General features: G+C 33.2%; 1 protein-coding gene across 3 annotated transcripts in view; it reads right to left on the bottom strand.

Annotated features, from left to right (window-relative positions):
- Window positions 1–17661, bottom strand: part of UGGT2 (UDP-glucose glycoprotein glucosyltransferase 2) — a 139337-nt gene that overhangs the window by 87922 nt on the left and 33754 nt on the right. For all 3 annotated transcript variants that reach the window (XM_036228871.1, XM_016158624.2, XM_016158623.2), the window contains exons 9-12: window positions 14663–14762; window positions 12510–12570; window positions 8608–8699; window positions 5231–5381 (exon numbers count right to left, since the gene is read on the bottom strand). In XM_036228871.1, the coding sequence (XP_036084764.1) occupies window positions 5231–5381; window positions 8608–8699; window positions 12510–12570; window positions 14663–14762 (404 nt within the window). The remainder of the gene's footprint in view (window positions 1–5230; window positions 5382–8607; window positions 8700–12509; window positions 12571–14662; window positions 14763–17661) is intronic.

Below are 17661 nucleotides of genomic sequence, written 5' to 3'. Positions count from 1 at the left end.
CTGTAATTTGTCCTGATGATACCAAAGATAGAAGGGAGAACCTTGGTCCCCTGGAAAAGGTCAGCAGTAGTGTATCTTGTTTGTTTCTGAGGTAATTCTTGCCAAGATCTAATGTAATGGTAATGGAAACAGTTCTAAAGAGTATCACGATTTGGTAACTATCCCCTGTGAATTGAAAATCTCTGCAGACTCGTCAGTGTCTATTGTAGTTAATTGTTCTTCTATGGGAATTCCAGTCAGAGGAGGAGAAAGCACCATGTAGAGGATGTGACTATCTGATCCTCTCAATGGTCAGTTACACTTATTTTAAGGGAAAATGGCGTTATGCTTTATGTATTAGGCCCACTGGAGTTGAATAATGACTGGAGTAGAGTCACTTTTAATGTTGATCAAAACAGCTGGAGGTGTTTATTTAAAATGCACATTCCTTGGCCCCAATTCGACCCCGCTAAATCAGAATCTCAGAATAGGCCCTGGGAATTTCCATTTAAAACAAGTGCCTTAGGCCATTTTTATAAAAACACTGAAGTTAGAAAACTATAGTGATGGCCTTATAGCATAGGTGTTGGGTAAACTAATTGAGGTGATATCCCAATCCATTTTGAAGAACTAATGAAGGTAGATAAGCAGAAAATCAGAGCCAGTCTGCATGCAACATTGTGAGGCTACTCTTTGTATCTCCTGAGTTATCATGATACCGAATAAAAGATACTGTCATTTACAGATTAGAACCTATAAAACAATCTCCTCAATGTTCAAGGAACTATTTAATCAACAGCTGAATACAAGATGGGCCATGGTATTACAGGATGACTCTCAGAAAACCTAAGAACTTAAAAGATTTATAATTCATTTCTTTTGGGGTTTCTTTCTTTAGGGAATGCCATCAGCTAAAATGGCTAAGAAATTCCAAAACTCCACCGTTACATAAAATCAATGAAAAACCTGAAAATCCATGGGAATCAACCAAAAGCTTGCAGCATCCCTGAGAATGCTTATTAAAAAAAAAAAAAAAAAAAAAAAAAAAAGGCTGAATCTCAGTAAAAACAGTGAAATTTGTGGTGTTATAACTTACCCTTGTCCCATCCCCCACTTCCAAGCCTTGAATATGACAGCTCACATTCCAATACCAAAACTGGCAGGAATAGAACAGACCTCATTCTGAAAGAACTGTAAGTCTCTGCTTGAACTGTCTGATAACCTGCTGAAAAGATTTGTTTTTATACTAACTCATAACTTGCCTAGTGTTAAAACTGCTACCCCAATTTGTGGAATATACAGGCAAATGTTTTAGTCACTCCTGCCTGAGGTAACAGAAAACATCTGGGACAAACAATACAGTAACCAAAAACCTAGTGAGGAAAGGCTGGGGAATAAGATGTTTTGTGAAACAGGGCTTTCAGAAATTCTGACACCTTCCTGAAAATCTAAGAGGCCATGTAGATGCTCAGGGATATGAATGTGCTCAGGAAGACCTGGGAAAGCCCTAGGGTCCCACCTCCGGCTGACTCTGAAGCACTATGCAAGTAAGAAGTGAAGACTAAAGGAGAGATGTAGACTCTACCTCCTTCCATTTGACTGACTGACACACACACACACACACACACACACCCCCCTTTTGCAAAGACTGGGAGATATTTTGGTTCCAGATATTTAAGTAAATCTGCCCAATATTTTATAGATGACTAGGCTAACATAACAGATTTCTGTGGCCACATATGAAAAAAGAATACAGAGTTTTCAAAATGAGTGCAGAGAAGTCACTAAACAAATACCAGAAACAACAGCAAGCAGCAACAACAACTAACTCTGGGGAGGGGTGAGAGTCTGACTTCCAGAAGTGCCACACTATAATTTTCAAAATGTCCAGTTTTGATGAAAAGTTAAGAAGCAATGAAAAAATCCTAAAATAAACAGTAGAAAACAATTTCATTTGTAATAGCATCGAGAAGGGTAAAATACTTGGAAATAAATTTAACAAGTATGAGATTTATACAGTGAAAGCTTCAAAACATCACTGAAAAAAATGAAAGATGACTTAAATAAATGAAAAGGCATTCACATCCATATATCAGAAGACTTAATATGCTTAAATAGCAATACTCCTTAACTTGATCTACAAATTCAACAAAATCTCAATAAAAATTCCAACTGCCTTTTTTGCAGAAATAGACAAGCAGTATAGTAGAAAACTTTCACCATGGGAAATGTGACTGTGCAGGGGAAAGAGGCAATGGGTACATCAGGGCTGCTCCTCTCCATGAGGAGTGACTGTCCTCTACTGTCAACCTTAAGAGAACCAGGAAGTTATTTTATAAAGGGAGCTGTGAAGTTTCTTTACTGAACTATTTATGTCCAGAATAGCCTTGACAATTACTTCCCTCATTTCCTCAGTCTGACTCACATTCCTAGCATTCTTCTCCAAATGCTAAAAAGTATAAATGCTCAAAATAAAAAGCACAAAGTATTCAAATCATTAACATGGTCATTTCTGTTTCTGATAAAACATTTATAGAAAACACATTATTGAGCTCAAAGACAGCCAAATAAAAGTACAATCTAGCCAATGAAAGAACATGGCCTAAAGAGGAGTAAAAACATTTGCAATAAACATTAACAAGTCACTTAGTATTCTAAAAATATGAATGATAACTAATAACTTATGTGATTTTTCCTGATTCTGAGGGGTTTGATGCTCATGGTGCTGCTATGGTTCTGTGATTCTTAGATGGTAAACAATATTTATAAGAGGAAAGGCTGTTCAGGTAAGACGAAAGTACCCATTATAACTGATACTTCAAAGCGAATCTCTTAGATTTTTATATTAAACAATTAGCAAGCTTTTGAGAGGTTATGTTTTTCTCTCAAAATTTTTTTTTCCTGGCCATATAACTAATACATACCCAGTGTTAAAAACCTGGAAATTATATATAAAAAAAAAAAAAAACCATGAAAAACTAAACTACCTATTAAACCATATCATCCCCATTAACATTTTAATGTATTTGCTTCTGATCCTGTGTCCATCTTTTCACATGTCATGTGTTTATATTTTTTATTTAACATGAGAACACAGTCATTGTCCCTGATTATTAAAACATAAACATAAATTTAATGCCTGAAAAATACTCAATAGAGTGGAAAATTTACAACATTGCTGTTATATACATAACTCATTTCTATTTTGTTTTATAAATATGCAGTGATAATCACGTTTGGGTATAAAGATTTTTCTCCATTTCCTACTATTTCTTTCTAATAGTTTCTAATGAAATTACTAGATCAAAGTATATGAACATTGTAAGGGCACCAGAGCCATAATTTTTAAAAAGGCTATGCCAATTAGTATTTTCCATGTGTCTTTTTATCCTTCTTTTTATATCTCCTATGTTAAGTTGCAGTTTTTATTATTAAGATTATTTTATTACATAGTAGTTAATATATTATCAAGAATTTAAATTTTTACATTATGCATAAATCATTGTCTTCCAAATGTTTTTTGGAAAAAAACCTTTTGATCTGTTTACTGTCAATTCAAACCCATTTTACTAAAGTCTCATTAATTACAATGGCTTTACTTGGGAAGTTTTAGTTATATAATCTTATGTAATTCAATACTTTTATTTTCTCATTTTTAATAGCGATATTTTTATATTAATCAAAATGGTGATATCAACATTATGATTATGTTGTAATTAGAATGCTCCCAGAGCTTCCTTCTTAAAAATTATGTCATAAGTTAGTTTGAGATAAATATTTCTTATTCATTCAAGGAACATTTACATTTATTGAATACCTACTAAAACCAGGGTATGTTGGTGAGAGAAAAAAATGGATAAAATCCCTACCTCCAAGAAGTTTATACAGTCGAGAAGGTACATTAAAAAATCATAGGCTAAATGAATAATTAAAACTGTGTTAAGTATACAGAGAGATTGTAGTTCTGTAACATAAAATATGTGTGTGTGAGTGGGCGGGGGAGAAGGGAGGGAGGGATTGATGAAGAGATGGACGGAGGGAGGGAGGGAGGTTGGTTGGTTTAATTCAGCATGCCTGGGTTGTTTACACATCCCACATTCCCAAAAAGGGCCTGCTTATGTGATAAAGGCTCTCTAGTTTGGCTCCTGGGAACTGAGCTCTTGGAATGTTCTGCCAGTTTTCTGCATGCTTTAGGTCTTGCTACATGCTACAGCAGTCTATATAAAACTTGTACAAAAAAACACATGATGAACACCTACTTTTCCTTAGAGGGTCTGGAGTTTCAGTGACTGAAATCAGTCACATAGCCATTATATGCCTAAATAACACACCGCTTTTCAAAACCCTCAACTCCCAGGCTCAAGCTAGCTTCCCTAGTAGGTAGCACTGCGCATGTATTGCCACACATCAAATTAAACATGTCCTGCAAAACTTCCCTAGCAGATTCTTGAAAGTTTGCACCTGGTTTCCTCTGGACTCCACTCCATGCCCTTTCTCCTTCTGCTATTTGTGTTCTTTTGCTCTAATAAATCATAATCATGAGTATAACAATTTCTATACCTTTCGAATCCTTTTAGCAAATCACCAAACTTGATGGTACTCTTGGGGACTCTTTGACTCAACGTGTATATGAAAAAAATCATCTAATCTGGATAGTTGAGGAAAGCTTCTCTCAGGAAATATTGTCTGGAGCTGATATCTGAAGAAAGTTGATTAGCTAGAAAGAGGAAAATTTGCTTCCCAAGTATTGTGATAAGGGATAGTGGTGAAAAGAAAATGTCATAGTCTAAGGACAACTTTCGTGCTTTAAATGAGAGAGAGTGATGTTATCAGATTTCAAAAACCTTACTCGGGCCATAAAACACAGACCAGAATGTTACGAGGGGACTGAAAGTTGTGTAGGCAAGACTTTTATTATATTAAGGTAGCAATGTTACATTTGGTATTTGTTTTTGCTATTGTTCATGTGGTTATTTTGTTGTGTCTTTTTTTTTTTTTTTTAAATCTTTAAAGCAGGAAAGGATTCTAAATGAGTGACGTGTTCTTGTAAGTAAATGCAAAGAATACGAGGAAGGGAAAGGAAGACAAGGGTGAGAGGCATGCATCTATATTTTTACTTTTTCTTCTCACTGATTTCTGCTACGACCTCTTTCGAAATGCTTAAATTTATTTTAAAACCAGCCAATATTTGGTTTCATGTTGTTTTAAATCTACTAAAGGTTTTAAAACAAGAAATTACACAAGCACTTACCATTACTGAAGAATGCCTAATATCTAATACATAGGTATTGTCCCAAACATGTGAATTTAATTTCAAAAATTTGCTCATATATTCTCCGTTGATCCCAAGATTGTGAAGGCCATTCATCATTTTTCCTTCTAGTTTCAGCATATCCAAAATACTTTAAAGAAAAAAAATGTTTTACTTGCCAACATTTTTCAAAAAAATTCTTTAAAGTTTTTCTTTAAAGCATTTCTTTCTTGAAGCATCAGAAACAAGTTTCACTGGTATTTTAATTAATAGCAGGAAAATATATAATTAAACCAAGTAACAAATAAGACAAGGAATTCTTCTAATTAGTTATCTAGATTAAAGTTATGTTAAAGGTTCTTTGTTTTTTAAGTGGTTAACAAAATCTTACTATTTAAAAGACAAAATGATAAGGAACAAGGTGTATTTATTATATTCCTCTCCAAAAAAACAAGAATAAGCTCACTCCCTGAGCAAGCCAAAAACGAAGGGAAAATCATACCAGGTCACTCTTTTGATAAATCTACTACAAAAATAAGCTCAAACATGACCTAAAATATATAAATTTAGTACAGAGAAAGCCCCATTAAAGCATGAAAGTTCACATCTGTATAGAATATACATTGAACTTTCTAATTTCATACATAATTTGCTAGCTCTTAAACATGATAGAAACCATTACTGTCAAAAATAACATCATCAATAAATAACCCTATTGACAAAAAGTTTGGGCAATTTGATTCGTTAATGAGTATTTATCAAGCTCGCACTGTGGGTAGGTAAGCACCAAGTACTTTTCAAACAAAACTCCTCTGAGTTTCACAACAGGAGGTCTCAAATGCTGCAACTGAGGCTCAGACAAGTAAAGTCCCTTGCCCAGGTCAGCTAGTGGCGTAGCAGAGCGAGGACATGAATGTTACAGAAACGCAGTGTTTCCCTGAACCTGGAAAGATCAGGTTTTACAGATTGTGGCAAAGTGTATTAATGTTTAAAAAGGTAAAAATTTACTAGGCAAGAAAAAATTTTATTATTTTTGAAACCAAATGTTAAAATTCATTTTTATACTATTTAACCTATGTGCTTCATTTAAAAAATCCAGTCATGGAAATCACTTCCCCTTTCAGAAATAAATGGAATCAGAATAAAGCAATACATTAATTTTAGAACACAGTTTTCAGTGAGGACTATAGAAGTCCACATTTAAAAAGTAGAGGTCTAATATCTAAACTCCTAAGGAAGCTGTTTGAAGTTGATCTGTATAACTTCAACTCTGCATGTCAGTACCCCAGATAGTTCTGCCCACTCTTTGCAAATTAAACGTTTTACCAAAATAAACAATCTATGAGAAGATGAGTGTGATAAAAAGAGCAACAGATTATGTATCACAAATCACCAATCTAACAATAAGATGCAGTCTGGGCTGTAATACTGCTTCATCTGTGGCTTCTTGATATTCTTAACCCCTTTAGTCTAAATTTTTTCATTTATAAAAATTTTTGATTGCATTGCCAATGTTCTTTCCATTTAAAAATTTTTATGTTTACTGATCAGATATTTTATGTAATATAAATATTCCCTATAGCATTTGTAACTATCATCTTTGTTATCTCAGACTAGTTTCTAAGGGAAACTATTAATAGAGAAATTATATAGAGTTACGTGGAACACTGAAAAGGGAATAAGATTTGCTAGCTGTCTCACTATCTTTGTGTGAGATCTCTCCGAGTCTTTGTTTCCCCATCTATCAAAAGAGAACAGTCATAAATACTTTACAGGGTATTAGGATTAAATTAATTTACTAATGGACACGTGGTTGCCCTCAACAAGCATTAGTTTCCTCCTTGCTCTTCCCAAATTATGAATTTTATACATCGATCACAAAAACCCTGGTTCCTTAAATATGCTAATTTACTTATCAGTAAGACTCCTTATATTTCTGGATTTCTAAATAATTAAAATAATTGTTCATGTATCTCTTTTAAATAGATAGTTACTATCTTTAGATTTGCTCAAAACCCTTCACTGGCTTCTCCTGCCCTTGAGATAAAAGGCCAAAATCTGAAACCTGGTTCCACAATCTAATCCTTGCTACCTAAGTGACCTCGGCTTCCTCCAGCTCCTCCTCACTCCACAGTCTGGCCATGCTATTTTATTTTCTCAAACATGACATGCTTGCAGAACCTCCACTCCTCACTTTGCCTGACTCATCATTTAAGTCTTAGCTTAAATATTACTTCTTTGGAGAAATCTGATATCCATTGTCTCCATGTTCTATCAAGAACTAATTTAAAGTTCTGGAGTTACAAACTCCAAAAGTATTGCACTTTATCTTTGATAAACCTTATCACACTGTAATTATTTAATATCAGTTATTCCACTAGACTATAAATTTCACTTTGTTAAGATTTACTTGCTTTGTTCACCACTATATTGTAAATACTGAGCAGTTTCTATAACATATTAGGCACTTGAATAGTTACTAAATTGAATTTTAATACTGAATTAATTTTATAATATTAAATTTGAATGTTGCTTACATTAAAAATACAAATTTATCAAGCACCCAAAAGATTTCTGAGCAACATAACTTCACTAAGATATAGAAAAAATTACACAAGTAAGAGATAGCAAGACATCTTTGTTACTCTTTCTTTCTGGTAGTTATTTGTATGACACTGCTCAAGCAGGAACATGATTGCTATCAAAATGAGGAATATTCACTTTGTACCAGTTTATAAGTGCGTAGCTGAGGTGACTTCTTAGAGACAAAGATGTGTAAGGTGGATACATGTAACACCATTTTCGGAACTTCTTAAATTTACTCAGTCTTACCCACCTTTCTCCTTGGTCACTGCCACAGCCTCCTACTGTCTTAGCTAAGAGCTAGGCTTGGCACAGCCTTGACTGAACCAATGCTGACCTAACCTTGGCGGCTTTGGCTCCTTCCACTATTATCGGGATCAGAGGAAGAAATGATGGTCCATGGGGTGTGGTATCAATGCTCCATGGCCCCAAAATGCAATGAGAGTCAGGAAATAGGAAGTAAAAAAAGAATTACTCCCTCCCCCTACCCCCTAATAGATAATTCTTAAGTACTAGCTGCATAGGACCTCTGTCCAGATCCAGGATATAACTTTGGTAATATGACAGTTTCCTTCCTCTCCTCTTTCCTGTATCATTTTCTTCCATTTTCTTCTATTTTCTTCAACCTCTTCACACTGATTTTACCTACATGTTCTATTTTTTTCTGAGAACCATTCTATTTATTTTGTACTAAAAATGTCAGAAGTGATTACATGCATTTTGACAAATATTAAAGTCAGGACACTATTTACCTTTATGGAAACCATAGTTTGTATCAGCAATTCGATACTTACCTAAAAGGATCATAAGCATCTATATCAATGCGAAGTCCATTTATATACAGGAAAGCATCACCCGGCTGGATTTCAAATCTATTTTGAAGATCCTTGAAATACAGGAGAATAATAGTTAACCAAGTCATATAACAATAGCAATCTATGTCAGGAGTCTGAAAACTTTCTGTAGCATGAGATAGTAAATATTTTAGGCTTAGCCAGCCATATTATCTCTGTTGCAACTGCTCAACTCTACCCCTGCAGCATGAAAGCAACAATAGGCAATACATAAACAAATGGGCATGACTACACTCTAATAAAACTTTAAAAAAAAAAAAACAGGTAGCAGGCCCGATATGACCTACAGATAGTTAGCAGTTTGTCCATCCCATCTAGTGATGGGAATCTTATGATATGATATAGACACAAATACTTGAACATTTTGATTTTGTAATATGTAATATTAAAGTTCTAATGCTATGATTACTTACCTACATTTATGTGTGTTTATGCCCACACATCTGTAGAATTTGACAGTTGGCACATTCCTATTCTTCAATATCCCAAGACTCAAAACCTTGGGGTATGTGTAAAAATTTGGACATCACTCTAAATTTATAAAGCTTTCCATTAAAGCAGTGTTTCAATGTTCACTGTCTTTTCTTTCCATTCAGTAACTATTTCTCGAGTGCCTGCTATATGCTAAGAAGAACTCCAGGCACTAAAGCAATAACAAAAATAAAAAAGGTAACGTTCTTGCCAGTATAGCATAGTTATTAAGATCATGGTGAGGGAGTCGAATCTACCTTAAATCTTACTCTTGCTGCTTACTAGTGGTAAGATTTGGGCAAATTTAGTTAGCTTCTATAAGTTTCAGTTTCCTCATCTGTAAAACTGAATACCTGTATCTACCTCACTGGTTTGTTATAAAGATTGAATGTAATATATACCTGTGTCTAGTCACATATACAAGACTCATAAATGAAGCTTTTATCATTATTATTATTATCAGGGTAGGAAAACTGGTTTATGAGAAGAAAAACAATTTTAAAACAGTGCATTTCAATTAGATTGCATAAGTGACCTAATAGAGATCTGCATAAATTATTCTGGAAAGGTGGATGAGGCAACCAACTGGAAGAGATTCAGAGGAGGCCTGACATTAGTAAATTTTTCTGTATGGTTATCATTCATCATGACAGATGAATTACCAACAGAGAAGAGAGAGGAAGAACTAAATTTGTAACAGGATAAAAAAAATATTTCCACTGGATTTAAGCAGAATACTGGCAAGAGATTAAACTCTAACATGAGAATATTCATAGGTAAAATATTGATTTGTCTTCAGCTACTTATGCTCCTATCAAATAGTTATTTATTCTAAGAAATCTGTATTCTAACTTCAAAGCCTACAGATGCCAGCGAATTCAGTCTATTTGCCCAAAACTTACACTGAGCCATCATAAATATTGTCTTAAACTCTCTTAAAACTTCATTTTAGGCAACTCAACTGTAAGTAGAAAGTCTATGAAGCACACAGATCTATACTAAATTGCTAATTACCTCAAGAATATTTATGCCAGGCACGGTACCTAGAGCGAGGATTTCAAAAGCGTAATAAATTGAACTCAGTGAAATTGAATGCTGAAATACTGTCAGTTTACTGGAGACTGAAACCGATAACTCCTTTCTTCTTCCCTTCAGACAGGGAGGCTTCAATCCTGGCAAATTACCCTGAGTGTATGATTTCAGGTGGCTTTTCTCAAATCAATGGGTAAGAACTCAGTTTCGAGTAATATGATAAACCAGAAATCCCAAAAACTCTTTCTAAAAGGAAACATCAAAAATGCCAGATTAAAATATTAATAACGGCCACTAAATGAATGGTTTAGCTTTTAAAAGTAAAGACTTCATCTAAGGGCAGAGTAGTAGTAGAAATATGATTCCAAGGATATAAACAATTTTAGGTAGACTAAAGCTTTAGTTTTTAAGGACCGATCTGAAAAATACAAGAAGCAAAGCCTTGGGCTCACCCAAGCAGAGAACAGGATTAGACAGCTGTATGCACACAAAGTGCTACAGTGACAGAGAAATGGTGACCTAAGAAACAAAATGCCCTGCAGAAACAGTACAGAAACTTGATCTCACTTTGGTTCTTAGTGGAGGAAGAACAAGTCTTCCATAAGAATTCACTGCCTCTGGTTTACCTTCCTGTGGCTTTGAAGCTAGATTTCACACTAATTTTAAGGTCCAAAACATATAGACAGACTTTTTATTTAATGTGAAATAAATTGGGAGTACTCTTAGCCTTTGAGCAGAAACATATACAAATCCCCATGGAAAAATATGACTTTACTCAAAGAGGGAACATCATTACTGCAATGTATCCCTTTAACAATCCATGGAGTTAGGACATTACCTAAAGCTAAAACTTTCCAATTGATTGGATCCCAGAAGAAGGCTTGAGCTTTATAATGGTGAATTGGTTTATAAATACATCTGGAGATCCCTAAGTCCAAACTATATGCATTCTGAATTTAAAATTTGAAGTCAAATCAGATATAAATCTTAATGTAGGAAGTATTTTTTTTTCAGGATGTGAAAAAAAATGTTTTACAGAGGAACTGGAGGTTATTCTAATCTAGGGAATTTCTCTAGAATCTGTAAAATTTTCCTACATTCTAAGTAATTTGACATAATTAGAAAAAGTGTGAACTTTTATTTGTGATCCTTTAAATTCTGTATTTAAATATCTCATCTGGTTTTTAAATGAAACTATGTAATAAAACAATGTTTCACACTACTGAAGCAAAAAAAAAAAAAAAAAAAGTTATCAGACTACCTGGTCATATCCCCATTTTCTCCTCTAAACAAACAAGAAATGTCATGGAACATAATTTAACAGCTCTTACAGTAAACAAGACACACACATTGGATTGATATTTATTTTCAAATCACCGAAAGTAGATTCTGGCTGAACTCTGAGCAAAATAACAAGAATTATTAATTTGAGAGAAATTAGCTATACTTTGGAGTTAAAATAGTTGTCTCCTGAATAAAACCAAACCTAAATTCACTTATACAACTTCAGCACAGTCATAGTTGCTGAATGACTGTTTTCTTATGCAACAGTTCCTGTATGTATTTGTCTGAATAATGCCACCAGCAATTCGAAAAGAGGTGGGAAAGTAAAAGAAAGAAAAAGGAATATCAGAGTATCAGTGGCTTCACAGAATCCAATTTACTTTTTACTCATTTAACATCCAAAGTGGGTTTTCTTGGACAGCAGAGCTTTGTTTGTTCTATGTGGTGATTTTGGATCCAGAGGTTGGGAGATTTTATGAGGTTAAAGAGGGAATATTGTGGCATTATTCAGGCAAATAAATAATTCTTGTATAAAAAAACAATCCATTCTGCTCAAAGAATGGCAAGAGCAATCATAAAAATTACAGAAAGCAGTATGCCACAACTGAATCTTGAAGGAAAAACAAGAATTTGTTAGGTGGTCACAAAGAACATCCCACGTAGGGATGATATGTTACGATTTGTAGCACCCATGCCCAATAAACTATGCATCTACTTCTTCATAGGTAAGAATAAAGGCTATGAGTTAATTATTGTTTCTAATAATTAGTTTTGCTTAAAAACTTAGGAGGACCAAGTTAAGTTTAGACCAGTGGAACATTACTGGAATCCTATAGCATGTAGGACACAATTGAATGGTAGTTTAGTAAGATTGGCTAGAATCACAGACTGTATGCTATCTAAAGTAGGCAATACAAAAATGGAAAAACATGCACTGTTTAAATAATGAAAAAAAGAAATTAACATTTTATATTCTGTATGAAAACTGAGTATCCAAAGTCTGAAACAGTAATATTAGTGTAGTAAATTTTTTAAAAAAGGAATTCCAAACAAACCTTTTGATTTTCCTGTATTTCCTTCCTCAGATGTTGATTTACAGCAATTCTAGTCAGTGATCTGGGAAAGTAAATATTGATATAATTCCTTCTTCCTTAAATGTTTAGGGCTAATCTAGAATTCATTGTAATACAATACTTTTTGTAAGACACTAAAAACTCTAAAGGCATCATGACCTTACTATATTTCACAAGTGGCACTATGGCTTTCATTTGACAAAGGTATTTGATTCAGGTGGAATAAAGACTGTCGAAAATTCCTGTGCGCTAACTGTATTCATTAAGTACTGCCAGACCTTGCTTACTACTAGATACTTATTTTTCAAAATTACTGCTTGAAATGCTATTTTGTGTTGTTTTTCCCATTCAGAGAAATTGTGTATGGAATTACCGATGTCATATGTCTCAATGCAAACAGGTAAGTTTCAGAATATCTGTACATGAAGAATTTGAGTTAACCTGGAATCTTTATTAGAGTACATAAGTTCTAAAACACTGATAATACTGACTTCACATATTTACTCTTGAAGAGCTTATAACTTCCCTATAATTTAAAGAGAGAAGAAATTTTAAAAATAAGTGTATTATTTTACTTGATAATTCCTAAGAATGCTTAATTAATTACATATCCATCAATTTTATCCATAAAAGAAAATGATTTAAAAATTAAAAAATAATTAATGCAAACTTCTGCTTTAAGTGAATCTCAGAGAGGTGTATCTTAAAATAACTCACAATAAGTGTTATTATCTCCAAAAATTTGACAGCATTTGAGAAAAATTACAACTTAAAATTTTTCATTCATTTAGCAACTATTTCATTCCAACAAACGTTTACTGTCTAGCGAGTGGTTTTAGAGTACATATGCTTGTCTGTAACTTAGCCATTAAGCAGCATATACATAGTTGGCAATTTTTTTTAATAAACAACCACAAATTAAGATTAGAGGTTAGCAACAGAAGCCCTGAATAGTTGTAATGACTGTCAGAGAGAAAAAAAACTATCTTCTTAGAACTCGAGTTTTTTTACTTTATTTGTATTTGACCTAGTAATTTCAAAAGCTACTGTTAAATTAACAGCAGTGTGGCTAAACATAATATTTATACACACATATTTCATGTTTTAGAATATATATACTGACTTCTCAAACTCTCAACTCTTTAAAATTGACTAAGTCACATCAATAAATTCATTCTTAATCTGTAAACAAGGTGACAAACCTATTTTCAGGGTACCATGAAAAAGTTCTTGGTATCTTGTGGCCAGCTATGAACAATTTATTTTATAAAGGTAAAGAATATCTAGATTTAACATTCAGTAAGTTGTACTACGGATAAATGTACAAAAGAGGCTTAACAATCATCCACTGCTTAATAAGGAATGCTGAGAGCACAAAGATGCTCTTCAAATCCTCTTGATAAAACACTATTGTTAATAGCCTTTGATATAGCTAACTTATATGTCACTGATTGCAAATAATTTTATATTTTGTCATTACTAACCCAAATACAAATGCATCAAAGTCTTATTATTTTGTCAATCCTTAAATACATGCTTACCTGAACTGCATGTATTGGCTACTTTAAGATATGCGAATGTATTATCTGTTGAACTGGGAGATGTATTAAATGTAACATTGATATTTCTGAAAGTAGTTCAATTAGGTATCCTATTGGCAAAAAAAATATTCCACAAAATATTCCATATAATTAAGACATTATTAATTATTTAGAATCTGAAAGAACATGATGATGATTTGGCCATCCTTTGGGCACAGATCTATTTAGAATAATACTTTACATCATCTCCCACAGGGGACAAAAAAAAATTTCATTTTTACTTTTGCATAAACAAGTTTTTCCTTGGATTATTATGTCTCACTGTTTATACTTAAATATATATTTTAAATAAGTTATTTTTTTTCTTTCCATTTGCCTCTAATTCAAGAGTTCAATTCTGTAGTATGTATACACAAGCATGTACAAGCCAATATTGTGCCCTAATAAAAAACAACCTATTTAATGAAGAATGGCCTTGATTTCACAAATACTATATACTAGAATTGACGTCATTAAATAAAATCAGTTATTTTCATAACATTTATTTAATAGAAAGAGTTCTGGTTACAATCAAATCAATAAACTTTACTATACCTGGCTTTTATGGGGAAGTTCTGTGAAATGTCTTTCATTAATTTTATGGCATCATAAACTGGAGTGGACATTATTTGAGAAGCTGCTTGAAAACTAAGATCTAGAAGGAAAAAATATCATTAAGGAATCTAGCATAACCTAGCAGACTTTTATAGACATTTCCATGTAATTTAAATAATTTACTCAATCCTTCTTTCCATATATATATAGACATATTAACACTCGTATTTAGTATTTTTTGTTTTAAACAAAAAGCAATACTTATTATCAATTAAGTTTTACACTTTTGTAAATAATTATCATTTAATAACATTTGTCTTCCACAAAATAAATTATAACCTAAAAAAGAGATATTTAAAAAGAAATGCTGACACAAAGCTATTCTATATTTATGCTAAAGGAAACAGGCAAGAAAAAGCTTTGGGAAAAAAATAACATGAGGAAGGAAAAGAGTTTGAAAAGCCAATTCTGAAAAGAACTTTAAAGACTAAATGTGTTTAACTCAGTAAATATGAAACATTAACTTTCTCTTTCAGTACTGTTCCACCTTTATAGTACAATAAAAATAAAGTCCTAAGCTTAGCATTATTTTAGCTGAAATACAGCTCTATGGAAAGAAAAATATGTGTGGCTTACTGTAGTCAGTCTTCAATATCTTAGAAGCAGGGTAAAACTTGAATGTTCACACACACTCTCTCACACACTCACACACACACACACACACACACACACACACACACACACACACGAGTACCTGATTACGTAAGTAGATGTTTAACAAATACTGATGAGTAAGTGAATGAACAAATAAGGTCTTTTATGTTTCTTATTAATCCATTGCCATTCTTAGGCATTTTTAAGCAACAATTTTTAACTGGTGTGTATATATTTAGAAATATATGTTTTAGTGAGAAAACTTGAGCTATTACTTATATGACTGATACAGTATAACAGCTTTTAAAAGAGTATTTCTTTTGAGGAAAGTATGTGATCAAAGATGTTGTCTAACGGCATTTGGCTACACAACGTTATACTCAAAAACAGTACACTATAAAAGTAAAGAAAGAATTTAAAATGAGGCAGACATGCTTATTTTAGGTAGCCTTGATTTGTGTTTTATCAGTTTTATAACTTTGGACTAATAATTCTGTGTGTCCATTTCTTAGTTTCCTAACCTGGAAGAATGGGATCTCTATCTTATGAGTTTTTAAAAAATTATTATAATGGATATAAAGAGCCTATTACTGTGCCAAACACAAATATAGAGCTGGCTAACAGTTTTATCACTGTCAATTACCATCAGTATCACGGTTATGCACAATTACCTTTACCCAGGTTTGATACCATAATTGGTCTTTTAAAACTTTTTATAACATGAATGTAGTTCTTCCTCATGTGACCAATTTTTTGCATGTAATTTATTTGAAAGCTCCTGAAAATTCACATGAAATCAGATAGATGGCAAATAAAGGATAAATTATCAGATTCTATTAACATTTTTTGCTTTTTTCTAAACTGTTCCATACCTAGCTGACTCATAAATTGTATTTAAGTTCTACACTTTGCCTCTGAAATCTAGATCCCCCTATTTAACTGCCTTTTCGATTTTACCACTTGGATACTTTAAAAGCAGTATGTTTAATAAATCTGTGATATTCCTGCCCCCATCTTTGCTCAAATCTGGTCCTCTTTAGCCTTCCCTTTTCAACAAATACCACTATTGTCCATCCAGCTAGGCAAACCATGATCTAGCTGTTGGTCTTAATATCTCCTTTTCCCTCATGCTCTGTATCTAACCTCTCAAAAAGGTCTTTGGTATTCTCTCCAAATAACCCACCCTAGAATTTATTTCAAACCCTCCTGAAATCTCAATTCAACCACTGCTTCTATAGGACCACTCCCTTTCTATTCCTCCTTCCCTCCCCCTACTCCACCAGCTGAGATCTTCCTGGCCAATACTCTTCTTAATCTATGTACCTTTACTTTGAAGTACTTAAAATGGTCATTTTTATATTGGTTTTTAAAATGGTTTATGTTTATCTAAGATCCTTTGAAGAAATATGGTGTCTATTCTAACATGTCATTTTCAGAATTTAATGTTTTTCATAATGTCAGCTGGAACCCATTAGTTATTAATCTGAAGTCAGATTAATGACTTCAGATTAATAACTAATGGGGTTTTTTCCTAATAGGGTAGAATAAAATAAAGTTTTGTCACAGTAAAATGTAGTAAGCATACACACTGTACGCTGAAGCTCTTTTTAGTTTTTAGCCTACTTATGTATTCATACACTGAGTCTTGATGTAAAATATATTTCCTACTGTAGGTCTCAGCCAAATATTATAAAACCATGATGTAAGACATAAAGACACTTAGTAGACATTTAGCAAATATTTGATAAAACAATAAAGAAAGGAAAAGGTATTGATCATTTTCTCTGTCTTGAAAATCCATTTACTTTAGCAATCTATGATGTATTCTTCCATTTCTCGCCATTCCACTATGTATTCTTCACGGGCTCTACTGTTCACACATGGATGAGCACCACAGCATCATCCCTCACGCATTGATTATTTGGGCACCCTACACTTTGTTAGCACGCCCTTTCTTTTTAAAAACTACGCTACGATTATCAACTTTATATTTACCCCACTACTGGCCCCTGTCATCTGGAATGTCACAATCACTTTAAGTCAAACTTTTTAATATCGTCTCCTTATTTCTGAGCCACATATTCAACCCCAAAAGCTACTTACACGTTTTATATTCTCTCTGCTGAGGCTCAGAGTTAGAAATCTTAAAGCCATCTTTGACTCCTTTTATGTCCTACATATTTGCCAAGTCCAGCCTTCCTTTCTATGCCTCTACCATAGTCATAGTTCGACCTCTCATTACATTACTTCCATATCTTAATTAGATTTCCCGCTCTGAGTCCATTCAAATCTATTTTACACAAACACTAGGAAGGTTAATTAAAACAAAGCTGACTATGCATGTT

This window comes from Rousettus aegyptiacus, unplaced genomic scaffold (assembly GCF_014176215.1).
Source record: "Rousettus aegyptiacus isolate mRouAeg1 unplaced genomic scaffold, mRouAeg1.p scaffold_m13_p_11, whole genome shotgun sequence".
In the NCBI taxonomy this organism is placed as follows: domain Eukaryota; kingdom Metazoa; phylum Chordata; class Mammalia; order Chiroptera; family Pteropodidae; genus Rousettus; species Rousettus aegyptiacus.
This window is presented reverse-complemented; position numbering and strand designations above follow the sequence as displayed.